Raw genomic sequence first — 19,274 nt, 5'->3', positions numbered from 1 at the left:
TTGCATTGAAAACCTAATACATTATTCATAACAGTTACGTAATCAATCGATAGTGCGGACACTTTTCATTTGCAAACCACCAAAATTCGTGATCTTTTAGCGTTGGAAAAGAAACCACGTGAATAGAGTGCCCTCTCAAGAATATCAACTCTCTGCACGAACGTTCGAACGGTTAGGCCTAGACTCGCTGAGTCTCATGGACGCCGTTCCTATGTCCATCAGACTCGTATTTCCCATTTTGGATGTCAATGGGAAATATACACTTAACCATTTTTACCGGTTAAAAACTTGAAAAAAAAATCTTTAAAATTTTATCAATGTATATAAAAGTGGTACCAACCGATTGTGCTTGCTAATTTAAGACTCGGTTGAAACAAAATTAAGGATCGAAAGCATTTTAGTGTCCAAAAGGCAAAATTATCGTCAAAGTTCTGCGAAATCGGCACCCTATGTAAGGGTTCAGAATTGAATCGAACGAAAATATCCGATCTTTGCGATCAAAAACACAAAATTACAACTTTAAACATACTATTGGCAAAAGACATTATTACCAAACAATACAGAATAGAAAATTTGACATCATTTTCTAAAAATAATGAAAAAATTTGCTCACTAGACATCGAAAAAGTAGGCAATCCAATTCCCGTTCAAACGCGTGGGAAACTGAAAGTGCGATAATCGTGACTAGTTAGGCCCCTAATTTAACAGTCAATTTTGAGTTCCCGTCACATAATTTCTGAAAACAAGTGAGTGAGGTAACTTTTTCATTATTCATTATTCATTATTTTTCTGCCTTTCATTTAATTCATATGACCAACATGCATGTGTAAATGTGTTGTTATTTGCCACTCACTCACTTGAAGATGGATGTTTAGCCCAAATGAGATGAGATGAGATTAAAAGGAATAGGGTGAGCAAATGAAAAATTGTCAAGAGAAATGAAAGAATTAGGGGTTCATTCATATATTTTCATGACTAAACGGTTGTTTATGCCCGAGGGGCTGCTTCGTTCATACATACCAGAACATTTTGTGATTCTTATTTCATCAAAATAATAACAAAAAACAACAATTAACATCATTAAAAACCACGAATTTCCTTCGTTTTTCCTACCCCGTGATCGCACATCCGGGCCACCGGGCATAAACGTTGTTTATGCCCGGCTCTTGACCAATCACGCGCGCCGTTATATAGCGCGTATGTATGAATGAGTATTAAAGTCAAGTTCACAATTAAAAAGAGGGAAAATATGACACAACATCGATTTCCAATGGGGGAATAACACAAAACGTATAAACAAAGTTAAAAGAGTTTTTAACTTTATACGTTTATACGTTGTTATTCCCCCATGGCATTGGAGGTTGTGTCATATTTTCCTTGATTTTAATCTTATCTATTGCTTATCCTTTGTTCTCTGCTGGTCAGTTGGAACAGATTTTCCCTGTTTTTATATTAACCCTTCACATCATAACAGAAGACATTTTATGTTAACATTTTATATAAAACATTGTTATAAAACTTTTGTAGATATAAACAGTTATTTAAAACATTTTCGTAATCATACCTAGAGTTTTTTTTATCATCAGATAGAAAGACTTCTGCTCATCTTCTCTGGTGAGACAACAGGGCTGGGGTATCTTTCCATATCAAAGTTTAAAATCTGTCATATCAATTTCCTCAATATGTTGTTTTGATACAACTTATGAGGGGAAAAGTTTGATTTTACAATATTTCGATATTATTTTTTAACTTTGTAACTTTATTATGATTAACATAACTGTATTTCAAAGCGCCAAACTATATCATTATTTTGTCCCAACAAAAATAATCCAGGGAATAAAATATTCATTCATATGTTTATTTATTTTATTCAACCTGGGCCATTTCTACTGGTGCACATGCATTCTAATAATTTGTCTATAATACCTTATACAAGCATCAGCAAGCACTATTTGTCACAAGATTTGAAAATCCGCCCAAAAAGAGTCTGCAAGGTTGACAGCAAAATGCATGTTTTAAATTTTTCCACAAAAAATAAAGGGCCTTTTCATAATTTTTTTGCAAATATAACCAGTTTATTTTTTGGAAAATCAAAATTCAAGTGAGGGTCAGAAACGGTGAGGGCGGGTGACGGGAAACTCAAAATCGACTTTCCTTGGCCTTATATTAAAACCCCGGGATTAAAACTGCCTCAAAGAGAAACTTATAATTTTTCACAAGGTCATCATATCCTAAAACCCTTAATCCTGCATCCATAAAAATGACCAAAAATTGCACACAGGATTACTTCAAGTTCAATACTAATATTAAACACTGGTCAGTAAGTAACCAAACAGTTGTCCAACTGACACAACAGCAAATTGCACTGACATGGTCATGGCACAGCTTCTGGACCACATTCACAACCCAATAATTGGGACCCAACACAAGAAATCTGTGTGAGTAAATGGAATTGTGGAACAAGACCGGCCGGTTTCTTCCGGGGGGGGGGGTCACTCACTACTTGATTTGCTTCGCACCCGCATCCAAGAAAAACGTCTAAAAAGGGTATGTTTTTCACCACACAGCGTCGTCAACATCTTTTTGAAAAAGGGGTACTTTTTCAGAAGGCATCGCCATTTAGGGGTCCTTTTTCAGCCAAATCCTTAGACGTTTAGGGTAATTGGTAATATTATTGTTTGAGTGAGTTTGCACTAATTTGATAAAAATCACCACTTTTTAATTGATTCTTGTTACTTTTGTAGCTCTTATACATGTATGTTTTGCATGGTATAATTGACTTGGAAAGTGTGTTTGCTGGAGAGTTATATAAACCAGAGTCAGGATGTAGGTATCATTATGCCTCAAATCACTAATTTATCAGTGCAGAGTAGGTTAGATATGAAAATGGAAAGTTAGAACAAATGACTATACACATGCAGATTCGTGAACTGTGTCTTTTTGAAAGACTCTTCTCCCAAAAGCCACCTACAGGAAACAAATTTGGCTATAACTATGAAGAAAATTGTATGCAAGATGTCTAATTATCACTAACAAATTACACAGCCATTGGTCTTGCTAGCTTTTGTCAGGGATATTTGTCTCATAGCCCTGCTTTTATGAACACCAATTATTTATTTTGTAACAGAAAATATATTATACAGGTTTATACACACATTGCTGGGTTATTACAAGAGTCAATAAACATTCAATTAACTATAGATATTAAATGGACTTAGTTTTGTGCAATGTAGTTATATTTAACTTTTTCTGAAGTAAATCGCCTGCTGCATACATGTAGTTTTCTATACAGATGATTTAGGCCTAATCACAAAGTAAACATTCAGCATATATACTGGCATGACCATGACCTGCTAGTTTTGATTAACCAATCAGTTATGTGTGTTGTCAGCATGTGATGGCTATAAGCCAATTGCAAACATGTTTATAAAAAAGGCTAAAAAATTCCTACACTGAACAGACTCTTTGCCAGATTTAAGGGCTAAATTAGTCCTTGTCATTTGGGATTAGATAAAGGCATACAAACTAGGGTATGAGATATTAGGAATTATTTCTTAGCCTCTTAACCACAGGGTTGGTGGGCTAATAGCTATTCAAGACAAAGGATATAAGGGATAAACTGTGCATATGAGATGTGGGGGCAAGTGGCATCATTTCACTGCCGTGAAAAAACATTGTGCATTGTATTTAACATGAGCAGATGAAGTGTGCTTGTCCACCTTTAGCTTTTTAAAAAACATTCCATAAATTTGTTATTTTAAAATTTTAAGATTAAAAAATGATTTTCATATAAACTTAATGTCAATTCACCCTGTTTTAAAAAATTATACTCATTGACACAGACGCACAATGACTGTGAGTCTGTGCATACATTTTAAATTTTATCAACTTTTTATTAATAGTCTAAAATTGGTTGAAACAATCCTGGGCAATAATGTTATAATCTGCTCACTCTGCTGTGGATTTTTGGGTACTTGTACCCCAGGGGTTTCGGCCTGGGAATGTACGTGCCACCATGCTACGGTTTTGGGATACGTACTTTTCAGCTATTTGGTATATCTATGGGTGGGTTTTCAGTGCAGACCAATTGGGCGCATTTGGGCAAAAAAGCACCCGATTAAAGCAAATTTGGGTGTTTTTTGTGAAAAATTGGTATACTGATGGGTGGCAACAACAACAGCAAAAAGTAGGTGCAGAGAAAGTCACCATCCTAGAGTTTGTGTGGCACATCCCCATATAAAATGTGTCAAAGAACCCCCCGACTTGTACATGTGCTGTTGTTCACTCAAAAAGCCATAATATCACTTCCTGTAATTTTAACCTATTTATTCTATGCATGTTATAGGCCTAAAGCCAAAATAAAAATATTAAAATAAAGAAAAAATGTAACTCTCCTTGTTTAACCATGCATGGAGCTCTATCGAAGATGAAAAAAGTTCAAAATCTGTTTTCTACAAAAATATACAATAAACTTGACTGATTCCAATTTAAATGTATTAAATGTGGGATATGTTTGTGAACATTACAAATATCAACAAAATTTATTTAAAAAAGTTGTAGGCCTATCTTATGTCCTTATAATACGACGTACATTTTTATCTTCAAATTAACCCTTTTGTTTTTAACTGGCAGTATTACAGAACACAACTATTTTGTTAAGACTACAAATGTCACACGATCTGATCCATGGGGGCCAAAGGAGGCATTTTTGAAAATTGAGCTACCGGTACTGTAATTATTACATTATACATACAATAGGCTATCATTTACTAACTAGAGCGATAACCGCACCATAGCTGAACCATGTGGCTTCGGCAGTATATTGTGTTAGGCCTATACCACTGTCACCCTGAGTCTGTAATGGACATAATCTCGAAATGCTACGAAGGTATGACCGCCCGAGTGGTGTTAAAATAAACTAGAGCAACTGTGCCCTTTGCAAGGGCACAAGGTAAGTTAGGCGGATGACTGTGACGATCTGATCAAGCAGCAATACTGTGCAGGATAGTATTAATTTTAATAAGACTGTTTCATTAATTGCCGTTTTAATATAGGCCTACCTTGATCGTGAGAAGTTGGCATTTTGAAAACTTGACTTTTGACCTCTGTAGTGTATGACCCCCTTAATGACCTTAAATGAATTTTAAAATAATTAAAACATGTTAAGAATGTCATAAGGATCATTGCATTTAAATTTCAGCTGAATTGAAGCATTTTGGAAAACTTGACCTATGACCCCTTAATGAACTTAAATGAATCTAAAAATATTTTCAACATGTTGAAAATGTCATAAGGATCATTGCATATAAATTTCAGCTCAATTGGAGCATTTTGAAAAACTTGACCTTTGACCCCTTTATGACCCTTTAATGACTTTAAATGAATTTTAAAATATTTTTTAAATGTTTAGAATGTCATAAGGATCATTGCATTTAAATTTAAGCTCAATCGGACCATTTTCGGTTAAAATGACCTTTTTGACCCCTGTGACCCCTGGATGACCTTGACGTTTGGAAATATTTTTATTATATTCTTTATGTTTTCCTCTATCATATGACACCACTCATGGGGTCATACCTTCGTGGCATTTAGAGATATGTCCATTTCAGACCAAATGGTTAGTCAGTTAGTAAGCTAGTAAGTAAGCTAGTAAGCTAGTAAGTAACATTCACTCCTATAGGCTGATACCATTTCATGGTTCAGCAAAAATACCAAAGGTCTAGCATACTTGGTTCTAAAGTTAAGAAGTTTTTAGATGTCTATTTTCTTATGTATTTTATTGTTTTTTACTTCATATTTTTACCTTTATCTCAGTTTCAAATTTGCCGCCTTTGGCCCCCATGGAGCAGATTGTGTCAGTAGTTATATAGAGATCCAGAAGTGCACCACCTATCCATATGTAACAGCGACACCAGTGGTGAGCCATGTGGTTTCTGTGTTGGTTCCCAGTTATTTCTCTCCTGTATGCATTTGCATACTGCGGAAGTACATAAAGTCTGGAGACACTTAGGTGTAAATTTCCAGGTTTGGAAATTAACCAACATTGCATACACTTTGACACTCTATTTTACATAATGTAGGTGGAATATTATGGGTGTGAAATTTAACTTTGTTATGAACGTGTTCTCACATAATCAAAATCGGTATAGCGGTATGTGTGTATGTGTGCGAACAAGAAGTCTATTGTCTATATAATACAATGTATTCATAATTGTGCATGCAGTGCCTTTTTCATGCATGTATATATTCCTTTTGTCACTTGGGCAGCAATCCATGCATACTATCAATTGTGTGTACTATTTAGTGCATGTAATTGTGCCATCCGATTCGAGTAATTTAACTGGGGGACACATCTATGCATTTATGTATACAACAACATGCTTGTCCATGTATCTTGTTAACCATGTTTCCTAGCTCAATTCCGCAAGAAGCCTATATTTATAAATTTGTATATTTGGTTGCAAGTACAGTGTAATTTTCTGATTGAATGATGGTTGAGTTTGTATTCTTTCTTATATAACTGTGATTTATCATGTTGCTTTAATTGAACTGTAGATGATGAGCGACCGTGAAGATCAAATCCGGGATCCACAGGATGCCCAAAGCATTGATGATAGTGAAGGAGGAATGAGGTCTGAGAATACAGAGGCAGCTTCAGAACCAGTTCCAGAGCCAGTAAGTTCCAGCTTTGAAAAATATGCATATTGCAAGTAGCAGTGTAATCGCCTACAATGTATTCAGTCTTTTGAAATGTGGCGAAGGGTGTTTATTGTTGTCCAAAGGAATATGTATTACTATTACTATAGACAGCTAGAAGTGGCGATATACATACTGATGTGTGGTTGGCAAAGCTGTTTGAACCTGAGACCATCTCAGGTTTGAACCATCAACCAACAAAAATACATACAGAAGAGGAGCTGCATTAAAATCACAGTCATATCATACATGCAACCCAAAAGAGCTGTAGTGAGAAGAGGTAGTGTGCTTGCCCCGATGTTGGTGCCCCGTGTACAAGTTGTGGACTGCAAGAGCTAGGATATGAGGATTGTGATGACTCAAATGCAAATAAATTTTCAATCATATGTGCTACGTAGGCCTGATATACATTGCTTAATTTGCTTTTGTGAGCAATTTTTTCATGTGCATGTATAGGAGTATATTGATAACCAATCGTTTTGGGAAAAGTGATATGGTTTTGGGCATTTAAAAACTCTCACATCTGTGTGCTATAAACATCGTGCATGGTCAACCTCTTTGATAATTGATATCCTTGATCCTTGTACACAATTAATGATGCGCTGCAACATTTTGAATTGTACCAAATTTGATTCAATCATTAATTTCTGAATCATTTAAAATTCTTTGTATGCAAGTTTGGTATCATAACAAAGTTCCCTACATCATGGGCGACAACTCTCTAGTCCGAAGGTTTTTTAGTCCGAAGGCTCCTTAGTCCGAAGGTTCGCTGGTCCGAACACATAAATTTACCATACGCTAGTCCGAAAGGGTTCGCTAGTTCGAATATCGGGTTCTCTAGTCCGAGGGTTTGCTAGTCCAAATAATAAATATGGTTCTCTAGTCCGAACAATACGAACATATAGAATAAGGCTCGCTAAACATAACCCTAACCCTTATTCTATATTCAGACTAGAGAACCTTCGGATTAGCTAACTTAACTTGGTTTTCGGACTAGCAACCCTTTGGACTAGAGAACCTTTGGACTAGCGACCCTTTGAACTAGAGAGAAGTCACAACATCATGTTCAAATGATGTTTAATGCTTTTAATTAATTGTACTCGGAGATAGCTTCAATCAATGTGTTTAATACTTGCACATGCTACTTACAGATGCAGATAGCTCGAGATCAAACACAAGATCAGCAGGTGGCAGTGGATAATCCAGGTAACAATATTGTTGCAAGGGAAGTACAGAGGAATAGGATGTCTACTGATGATGATCCTAGAGAGATGGAATCTGAACCTGTGGCATCCATTGATCCAGATCAGATGTCTGAAGAAACCACTCCGAATCCTCAAGTACCAAGTGTGATGGTGATACCATCAGAGCAAAATGTTCCACCATCAAATGAACATGTAAGTATTAATGTTGGACGTTTGGGAAGATAATCATTCATCTAGGTAGTAAACAATAATAATATTCAAACTACAATCTAGGCAACTGGACTTACGTTTTTTGAGTGGGAAATTTTCATGTTCGATCCTGAAGGCATCATCAGCCCTACTGATCTTCTTTGACCCTTCTCTCATACCATCTGCTTTATCTCTGTCCAAGATTTTAACATCCTTGTTGTCAAAGGAATGTTTTGAACTCCAAGGTGACCTGTGATACAACAACATCCGCTTTACATGCAGGCTGATGAATGATGCATTCAGGATCGAACGTGAAAATTTCCCACTCAAAAACGTATAAAGTCCAGTTGACCTAAATTATAGTTTGAATATTATTATTATTAATGTTGTAATAAATTTCCCCGGACTGAGGGGTGATTATCCCGGCAGACAGACAAAAGTAGGGGGGGGTGTGTGTTTGTGTGTGTGCTTTAGTAAACATTGCCAATCGGGGACATGTGAAAATGCTATAATATCATTAACTTTTTAGTTAATGGATGAGGGAGGGAGGTGAATTTTTTCCAACATAAAACAAGCAATGTTTGTTTTTGATCTTTCCAACTGTGCTTGAAGAAAGAGGAGGCCTTTTCCTTTTCTTCTCAAATTTGATATTATGAGGGATACACCTGATAATATTGTCTTAATTCCCCCAAAATAGTGCTGTATTTTTCTGGTATAGGGAGTAGTGCCGTGCGTTGTATTCATAAATTGTTTTAACCTATTGCTATGGTAGTTACTCCTGTTACATCATCACTTCTATGGAGAATTGAACAGCTAGCAATGCATACTAATGTGTCCCTGGCTGTTCAATAGAAGCAACAGTAATTAAAACGTTCAACTTTATCCAGCTTAGAAAAAAAAACCTTTGGGGAAGCGCCCCTTAGACCCCACCTCAGGGACTTACCGTGCGTGCGAATTTCACCTTGTACAGATTTCTGGGTTTTCAATGTTGGCAAGTATGGTCAAGTATTATGAATATTAAATTGTCATGATTATATAATTTTGTATTTTCCAATTTTGTATGCAGCCATACTACGGTTCAAGCAAATCACTACCACCCCCGGCACAAGCCTCAGTGATATTACAAGATTGTAAAGCCGATTCTTTGCCTTCACCCCAACCCAATAAGGCTGCCCCTCTCTGTCCTGGACGAAGAATGTCAATTGGAACGCTGCAGAGACAATATGCACTTCCACATGAAGATCCTGGTCTTGAACAGTTAACAGGATCTGTACAGACTGAAATGGCACCGGTAAGTTTATAGTTGAGTTGCTGGATACTATACTACATACAAAGTCAAAATTATTTTTATCTTCAGAGTTAGACTTAGTGGGTTGCACACATTGCAAGCATAATTATTTGAATGCGTACATAGTGCATAGCACATTTTTGTCTTAGCCTGGGGGAGCCTGTGGATGTGCGGCCACATTGATCCCCATTTTTCAACTCCCTCTCACCCAATGACCCCCCTTTTTGTTTTATTGAACAACCTCTCACCCAATGACCCTCTTTTTTTCCCGTCACCAAAAGACCACCTTATTTTCAAATATTTTGGTGAAATTTCTGATAATCTCTCACTGAATGACCCTGTTTTCCATTATGATTTTTTTTTTAATTTAAAAATTTAAAAAATTCTTGCATCAACTTTAATATTTTGACCCAAAATATTTCCCTTTCCCAGTTTCACTGAATAAGATTTTCCCCAGTCTCTCAGAAAGACCCCTTTTTTTGGACCTTCTCACTGAAAGACCCCCTTTTTCGGTGTCTAGGCTCTTACCAAAAAACCCTAGTTTTGAACTGCTGTCTGCACATCCCTGTCACTTCCAAAGTCGAGTGCCCCCAGGATTTGACAAGTGCCTGTCATTTTCACCAAAACTGTCTATTCAAAATTTGACCCTTAAAACATAAACCAGACCTATGCCTCTTCTGGGGGTTCAGTCAGTTCAAATCTAAACCAATTATGTACTGATCAAACTATAGGTGGTGGGCATACTACACATAACCAAATGTCACTGCCCACTGTTGGCAGCTCAAGTTATAAATTGGTATTAATTTTCTTTTTGTAATGGTTTGTTTTTTAATTTCAATTACAGGCAACTTACAATCTTTCAATTTTTTCTTGCTGTCCATACTACTATCTTTGCATTTGTGGTTACCTGATTTACGTTGTCGTCAATGGGTGAGATTGTTCAGTGTAATCCGGAATCTGGATCGCTAAATTAATAAATTAATAGATTTTGACGACCAATCAATTAAGGCAGACAATGTGCTATTTTAAAGTCTAGTACAGCATAAGAAACTATCTTGCAGGGCTTTATAATGACGCAAAAGTTGGACATTCACTTGGTCTTTGTGGTTAGATTGGAATACAAATAGATGCATGTGTGATTGACAGCTCAGAGGCACTGATAAATTAGTGACTAATTATTTTATTATATTATTGAGTAAAGCTGAAACATTAATCAGGATGAAAAATAGGTCTATTTAATATTTTTTAAAGCTAACTTTGACACTTTTTTCCTTCTGATAGATGATGTCACATCAGCCTTCCAGTACAGAGAGAGACCCTCCATCTGTAGGGGTAAGTTACAAAGGTCAAGGTTGGAGTTCAAGGTAACACACCGAGTTGGTGTAAAATTATGGGGTTTGCAAAGTAACAGGGGGTGTTTTTGTGAGAAGTAATTCATTGGTAGAGCACCAGCGCAGTCACCTTCGGAGCCTCATTTCACCCTTATACAGATGAGCACTCCATTATAATGCCTCTTTGAAGGTGTCTTGGGAAGTATTTCTTGAACTGCATATCTCCTTGTCTTGGGTAGGCATCAATCAATAATTCTCTGAGGTCTCTGGACTTAGGACCAGACTCTGGTCTAAGTCTGGTTTAAGCAAGTTTAATGTGATGCCGCAACAAGATACAAGTTTATCAGTGTCTGCTGTATTATTATGACCTCTTCCCCTTCCCCTTCCCATTCCTCTAAGTACATAGTCTATTGTAGATGACATAATTGGATTATTGTATGGGTTAATCTGTTATGCAGTAGATGATTCTAACCCAGCATATTTTTACAGTACAAATAAGAAATTCATGCATGTTTTGTTTCAGGTGCAACAGTTAGGTGATCAAGTAGAACCAAGACAAGATATAGGTGCTGCAAGGCCCATTGGTTCATTGCATACTGATAATGCATGGCATGTGAATCCAGAGCAAGCTGCAACGATGAGAAGATCATCACCAACTTCAACACAAGTAAAAATAGCTTATTTGCTCAGTACTACTAAAATGCATTATAATTGAAGAGCTTTGTTGCAAAACGTCACCAAATATGTCTACTAGATGGGGGGTCCCAGAATATTCATGTACAAAATTGATACCAGTTGACACAATCAAGTCCACACCTTCTATACACCTAGAATGAGGACTGAGACAAGTTTCATCTAAAGTCTGCACAAAAAGAAACTCAGCTGTTATAAATATGCCTATATAGCTTCAGAACTAATAATTGTTTTTACAATATTTCAACATAAAAAGGAGGAGAATTTATTTACGCGCAGTTTGATACCCCATTTGTTCAATTTGGTTCAATATTAAGAACACAGCAGCGTTTTGAAAGAAGAATACCCTAATTTAAAAGTTGCAGCTATTTGTATTGATTTGAAGTCAGCGAGAAGATAATGGCGGGTTTTACGTGCCACATGCTTGTGTAATAACCATTGATGGCTGTAAACTGCAACTTTTAAATTTGGGTATTTTTCTTTAAAAGCTCGATCTGCTGTGTTGTCAATATTAAACGGCATTGGACAAATGGGGTATCAAACAATCCTTCTCACTATGTTGAAATATTGTGAAAATAAGTCATAGTTCTGAATCTATAGGCGTATTTATAACAGCTGAGTTTCTTTTTGTGCAGACTTTATATTTGACTGAAGGTGATAAGATATACATTAATCACTGGAATTATGAGTCCATTCAGTGGAAGCACCTGGATCTCCCACACCTAAGAAGATCATCACTCTTTCCCTATAGTGGAAGATCTTCATCGCTGCTTTCTGAGATTCGGGGAGTCTTGATGACAGTTCATTTGGCAAATTAAAATACAATCATAGGCACATATCATACAATTTTGATAGCAAAATTGAGGCAAGCCATCAAGTGAAGAAGGTTGGTGGTAGGAATGTGACTGTTCTCGGATTGTGTCCTGTACCCTATTCTCAGTTTGTCAAGCTGCCATTTGAGACAGGTGAGTCAGTTAACTAAATCAACCATATTGGCATGGCTTCCAGTTAGTGAAACCTACTTAATAATTTTTATGTCCTGCCGTCATAATATCAGGTTTGCCATAAATGCTGGTGAGCCTTTACTGAAGAGTGGATCATGGAGCAATCCGAGAAAAATTGCGACAGGTGCATTAAGGTATACAGTGCACCATGTTTAAGAGTCAGATAGAAAGAATTTGACTGTTACTCTTTCAAGTATCTTGTTCCATTTTATTTATTATAATTTTCATTTTCTAACATGCAGGAATATGCACAAAATGCAGGCAGAGAAGACGATAACTCCATTGCAGAAGCTACAGGCATGGGAGGAGCAACGGGTACACTTCATACAGATGATGCATGGCATATGCATGCTCCTGCACACCCAGAGCCAGAGTATAGATCTCAAAGAATGGGAGGACAGGTAGGTACAGGTAACTAATTTATATTGGGGTATATGTAGCTATCGTGGTTATGTACCACAAGCTGATCTGGTCGACAGCTTCAGAAGCAGTAATGAACGGTGTAATAAAAATGGGCAGATCATGTGAATTGTTTCTTCTGTCTGCCTCAATTTTCTCTTGCCTTTCTTTTCCTTCAATTATCTCTAGTACATGGGGACTGCCACTTACACATGGCCAAAGTATCCCATTTTGAGATTGATCACCTTAACTGGAAGCTGTCGGATTCACCAAGCTCACTGATGATGATGCTATAATGTTGGTTCTATTCTCTATTTGTCTTCTGAATCACATTTGCGCTGCCAGTATCCTGTTTTCATAGGATTTGAGTAGTCCAACTCTGCTCCATAGAGCAGTGCACTCCAAACCATTAAGGTCTTAACAAACTTTATTTCTATTTTGATTTATAGGTTGTTGTCATTTTAAAGATCTTGGAGCTCAAGCATCTTTCGTTTTGCAATGGCAATCCTACTTTTGATGTCAACATATAGTACTCTTTTGTTGCCAAGATATTTGAAGTTCCCTATAATTGTTCCAATCCTCTCCATCAATCAAGACGTTGTGACCTCCATCTTGATTCCCACCAGCTAACAGTAACTTAGTCATTTGACATTCAGATTTAGGTTCATGTTCAATCTTGCCAGACATATTCAGTTTGGTGGTAAGTTATGGTTTTCTTTGAACCTTCATCAATGAGTGCTGTCATTTGCATCTATACGTTTGATGTGTGTGTGCCTCCTAAATTTATACCAAAATCTGTGTGTGACACCCATGGACGAAAGAGAAACAGACCGCGTACCATCAGTCAAAGTCCCCGTGTATTGTATGGTGTAAGTTCTCGCATATTCATGAGGGCCGATTGTTCGATCGTGTAGTGTCTAACAATCACGCCAGCGCTGCGTGCTTCAGCAGTATCCGCTGATAGGCGTTATGTGCTTCGCGATTCTGCGATAGACCATGAAAATCGCTGTAATTGCGTAGCAGTCTCGCCTGTCGCATTTCACAGAACAATCGGCCCTCATTATCGAATGAGGCGGAGACTTTGACTGGTGGTACGCGCTCTGTCTTATCTTACTCCTCTGTGGTGACACCTACCTCCCTCCCTCATCACCTGTTCTTTATAGGTGACAAAAAGTATGGCAAAAACCCGGTTCAGCCCTGTCTTGCTCCTTTTCTAATATCAAACTCATCCATATGCTCACCATTCTAGCGTATTGTAGCTCTTTGGTGGATATAAAGGGATTGCAGTGAGTAGTGTAACTAGATGCTTAGGGAAACCCATTTCCAAGAAAATGTCTATTACTATGGCAAACAGAGTCAAAGGCTTTTGAGTAGTCAATGAACAGAATGACCGCTTCTTGGTTTATGTTAATACAGGCTTTGCCGTCTAGATTTTAAAGGCGAGTGGTCAATTGCGCGCTAGCATGATGTTAGGCGAGTGGTCAAAGTACTCTCTAGTAGTAGAATGTAGTGGTCGAATCACACTCTAGGTCTGAAAGATCCCCGGGGAAAGATCATGCATACCAATTATACTTAAGGACTGTTGAATACCCTCTCTATCGTTTTCATGAATTAAGGCTAATTTATTACAATATGTAATAAATACATTGAAAGTGCTGAAACTTGAATGTAAATTGGGTGATCATGGTGATTCGCAGCGAGCGATATTTAGTGTCTATGGCGAGTGGAAAATCGCTCACTAGAAATTGAGTTTGGGCGAGCGGTGGCGAGCGAGAGTGATCGCTCGCCTCAAACGGCAAGGCCTGTTAATAACCATTTATATAGTGTTTCCTTCCGTCAACCCTTTAACTTTTGAATGTATTGATATAAGAATGGTTTTACATTATAGCTTGTGAAGAATGTGCAAAACAATATGTGAAAATCACATAGCTTATTTGGTTTGTTTTCAATCCCATGTATAGAGACAACTGGTAGAAATGTGTACAGACGATGTGGCTGGTGAATCCATTGCTGAAACAGGTGGAAGCCTGCTGGGTGCTTATGGAGGAGGAGGACATCTATCTTTGGCATCCATTACATCAACATCATCATCCTCTGGTGATTCTTTGGAGGTAATATTATTGTGGGATTTAAATTGTTGCACTGAATGTAGGTTGTAATTATTAAGAACAATAACTTCTGGTGTCATTGATTTGAAAGGATTTGAGGAGGATGATCCATCATTGGCATCCATTACATCGACATCATCATCCTCTGGGGATTCTTTGGAGGTAATATTTCTGTGGGTTTTAATTTAATTGTTGCTGTGAATGTAGATTATAATAATGGTTTAAGAACTTCTATCTGGTGTCATTACGTGGATGTTTGAAAGGATTTATTGATATGACAGGAAAGGATTTATTGCTATGATTTGATGCATGGGCTCAGTTGAAATGCCTCAATTGAGGTGCCGATGTGATAATGACATTATTCAATTGGCCAATCTGAACCCCACTTCCGAGTTTACTCTGTAAACAGCGTCAAATTGGCACACTGCTGAAGAACCTTGCTGAAACTATAATTGAATTGATTCAATAATTAATCAGATTAAATGTTACTCTTATTATCACTTTTGTTTCCTGCAGATCACAGAACAAGTTGGTGCTACTGCATCTGCTAATAACTCAGGTTTTCATATACCAACTGAAACACATAGCTTGGGCTTGATATCAAATGATTATAGATCTTCTCGATCATCAGTAAGTACATTACCTGTTTTAATTGTTTGCTATTAGGGCCTGGGGAAGAAAACTGACATGTGAATATGGTACGGGTATGTTTGGCGGTTAAGGGTCCCTTTTTATAACTAACAGGGACTGCCTTTTGAGGAGAGCTAAAGCAATCACTTTCTATTGCTCTCCTTAAATCTGATATAGGAGAGTGATTTTGAGCTCTCCTTAGTTGACCATTCTCTCCTTTCATTCTATTGAAAATTGCTCAAAACAGCTCACCTTCAAGGCTTCAGAAGAGCTATTTAATGCTCTCCTGCAAATTCCAATCTAAACGAGATTAAATCTAAGTAGCTTTTATGTTATCATGTCTTATTGCACGTAACTTAGCACACAAGCTATTAAGGCTTATAGTATATTTTTGTGTACAAATGGCTGAAAACGATGTGTGAAATCTATATTAACTGATTCTTCCCTAAAAGTCATTGACCCCCTCCAGTCCACATTTTTGTGAGATGATAGCAAATCATGATTTTGATATGTGTGCCAAATTGTATTCAAATACGTAATTGCAATTTACTCTTACTTTCGGAATTACCCACAAATGATTTTGTCCATCTGTTATTGTTTTAAGTTATTTCCTTTTTAGTAAAATTACTTTGGATCTACATAGTAAACCACAAACCTGCTCCTCCTTGACCTTCTGAGTGAAGAGGGGTCACATAAGAACAGTTGTTGTCAAAACACTTAAAATTTAATGATTTTTGTAAACAGTTTTGTAGACAGATTATTCAAATTCCCATGTTTCTTACCGTAGTGCACATAATATATGAGTCACTGGAAACTAAGAATTATAGTTAAGTTGTCTCAATGTTCATCTTCCATATAACCCATCCCCTTTCCCCACCAATCAATGTGGGGAGAAGATATGGTGGAAGATGAGCACATTGTGCATTACAACATTGTACAGGGGTAGAAGGGGTTCATTTCCAATTAGGCCTTTAAACTGTTCGAACAATTTTTTCTGAGATTGTAGGTTTTGACATTTATTTTACTCAACAGGGAGGCAAAGTGAAAAGTACCTCCAGATCGAATGTAATACTGAACCAGCGAGTGCAAACTCTGGAATTTAGCATTCACCACCTAACAGAAGAAAAACGAGAATTTATCGCGCAACAAAGACAGCAAGACAGAGAGTTACAAGATCGAAGAAGGGAAAGCTTAGTGCTAAAGAGAGAAATTGAGGAAACAAAGAGGGAAAGTACAATAGTCATCAAAGAATGTGAGGAAAGGAAGAGAGAAAATGAAGAGCAGAGGAATGAAATTGAGAGGCTGAGGATAAGGGATGAACAAAAAGACAAGCAACTTGAAGATTTAAATGGCAAAATGGAAGAAATGCAGAGACAACTTGTTCAACTTCTTAGATGCCATGCTCCTGGAAAAGAATCAAAGTGAAGGCATATTGCATTGCACTGCATTTTAGTCTTTAGAGCAAGTATTATATTTTGAATCTATAAGGCTAAGGGGTGTGAAGGGAGAGAACATAGGTTTTTAAAAGTTATGTGCCAAAGTAATAGGACAAACAAATGTAAAAAAACAATGGACAGAGAATCTCTTTATCATGTTCACTAGCCTTATTGCACACCCCTTTAGCCTTATGCCAAATTTGAGTATTATGTTTTGTTGTCAGAATAAAGGGGGAAACAACACAAGAATGTGGATATCACATAGGCACTGATTTTGTGGGTAGAGCTTCAAATTAACAGTAATTTGATGGGAAATGGTAAACTTACGACGCATCATTACTAAATTTGATTTATAATTTGTAAATTGTAGAAAAAAAGAAAAATTGGACTTTTTCGCAACTTTTTTTTAATCCATCCAAATTCCATGCATGTTACTGCCACATATGTTGTTGAAACAAAATTCCTCACTACCTTGGTATTATGCACAATGTGAAGAGGCTTGTTGATAGAATTTACAAAAATATGGATTTGTCCAGCACGGAAAAAAGGTGAAGAATTCGCACATTCAATGCAATTACAAATTACAAAAACCAAATGAAAACTATATCAAACTCTTGAATCAAACTACATGTTATGCTTTTAATAATATTGTTGCTAAGTCAAAGTTCAGGTAGTTATCAATTCTAATGTCAGAGGGCATGATTTTTTGTCATGCCTGAAGAGGTTATCTAATTGTCCCCTCAAAATGAAGTTTGGGAAGGGGACTATAAAACAAGCTCCAATGTGTGTGTGGGTGTGTGTGGGGGGGGGAAGGGTGACTGTGTGCAGAAAATGTTAATGCTAACCCTTGAGTCTTGCCGATTTCTTCCGCATTCTCTGATGGATTTCAATATGGGACTCAATGATAATTAATTGTACCCTGTAATTATTACCTTTTACATATATCAGGCTATCATTAACTGAAAACACCAAAGGTCAAGCATACTTTAGTTCTAAAATTATGAAGTTTTGTGATGCCTATTTTCTTATGTATTTTGTTGTTTGTTACTCCATATTTTTACATTTATCTTTTACCTTTTTAGTACCTTTATCTTAATTTTCTTCCTTTAGCCTACACATGTAATAAATGTTTGCATGTTATTAAAAACAAATGGTCTCAAGTTTGCAAGTTTTGTATCAAATCAAACTTGGGTCACATAACTTTGCTATGTTGTGATGTCAAAATGTCATCTATTATATTGCAATCAAAGGTCATTCAATTCAACTTGCTGCAGCTAAAATGAAAACATTGTCTCATATGAGTTGTTTAATTTAAATTTTGTAATAATTATATTTTGCCTAATATTTAAGCTGTAGGTCACATATATAGTTGTAAGTCATTAAAAAGAACAAGTTGTAAATCTAGCCTGAATGTTTGAAACTAAACTTTTTTTATGGAGAGTGAGTTGTCGCAGCGGTTGTTCCCTTGCCTTGCACCACTGAGGTCCTTGGTTCAAGCGCAGGCTTGATTTAGAAATAAGATATTGGACCTACATTCTCTTAACTCATCACTGCAGAACCAGCTAGAACTTGTATTCAATCGGTTCAGACATGTCAGAACAAGAAACTTAGCCTGTGTATTCCCTCTGTTCACTTTTTAGCTAGTCAAAAGGGTTCTTTGCCTCTGACCCTAAAATTTGAAACAATATCTTCCTGGCATATTTGTCATTCAACATCATTTTCTAAATTTAAGGAAAACTAACAACATTTGTTTATGCTTAGTACTAATCCATTTTGTTCATCATGTACATGTAATTTGAGTAGTACTAAAAAATTGAGGTTCTTTGTAAATATTTGTTTAAGACATTACGCAAATGCTGCCAACCCTTGTCTGTTCACAAACATACTATTGTCATTTCATGAAAGAATGTATGTAAAGTAAATTTCCTTCAGAGTATTAAAAGCAAAGTTGTATGCTGTTGATGGATTTGACCATAAGGGGAATTTCCCACAGTTTTTTTAAAGAAAGTTAGTTTACAGAAAATACGATCAGAAATTGTTCTTCTTTGCCATTGAATAATGAATTAGTTGAATTAATTTTTAAGAATAAAGATGGCCACCCAGCAAACATAAAACGTTTTACAGAAAACGTTTAAATGTCGGGTTATATAAAAGGTATAAAAACGTTTTAATGACATTCAAAAAACATTTTTGAAAACTTGATGCAAAACATTCTAAAAATAATGTTATTTATGTGTTGAAAAAATATTTTCCAAAAATATTTTCATGACCTTTATCCCAACATTTAAATGTTAT

General features: G+C 36.5%; 1 protein-coding gene across 1 annotated transcript; it reads left to right on the top strand.

Annotated features, from left to right (window-relative positions):
- The first annotated feature begins 6,132 nt into the window (after positions 1 to 6,132).
- On the top strand, positions 6,133 to 18,562 carry LOC140147978 (uncharacterized). The gene is made up of 10 exons (XM_072169796.1): positions 6,133 to 6,151; positions 6,556 to 6,675; positions 7,848 to 8,093; positions 9,157 to 9,381; positions 10,660 to 10,710; positions 11,233 to 11,376; positions 12,649 to 12,807; positions 14,767 to 14,916; positions 15,430 to 15,543; positions 16,576 to 18,562. The coding sequence occupies exons 2-10, from the start codon at positions 6,556 to 6,558 to the stop codon at positions 16,966 to 16,968; spliced, it is 1,602 nt and encodes a 533-aa protein (XP_072025897.1). The 5' UTR covers positions 6,133 to 6,151; the 3' UTR covers positions 16,969 to 18,562.
- The last annotated feature ends 712 nt before the right edge of the window (positions 18,563 to 19,274 follow it).

The sequence above is a fragment of the Amphiura filiformis genome, chromosome 3 (genome assembly GCF_039555335.1).
Source record: "Amphiura filiformis chromosome 3, Afil_fr2py, whole genome shotgun sequence".
NCBI classification, from domain to species: domain Eukaryota; kingdom Metazoa; phylum Echinodermata; class Ophiuroidea; order Amphilepidida; family Amphiuridae; genus Amphiura; species Amphiura filiformis.
Note: the sequence above shows the minus strand (reverse complement) of the source record. Positions and strands in the feature narration are given on the sequence as shown.

Bases quoted from the DNA above. Each gene is read 5' to 3' on its own strand.
- LOC140147978 (XM_072169796.1), top strand. From the start codon at position 6,556: ATGATGAGCGACCGTGAAGATCAAATCCGGGATCCACAGGATGCCCAA. The intron at 8,094-9,156 runs GTAAGTATTAAT...TTTTGTATGCAG, and splicing joins TTCCACCATCAAATGAACAT to CCATACTACGGTTCAAGCAA. The intron at 12,808-14,766 runs GTAGGTACAGGT...TCCCATGTATAG, and splicing joins CTCAAAGAATGGGAGGACAG to AGACAACTGGTAGAAATGTG.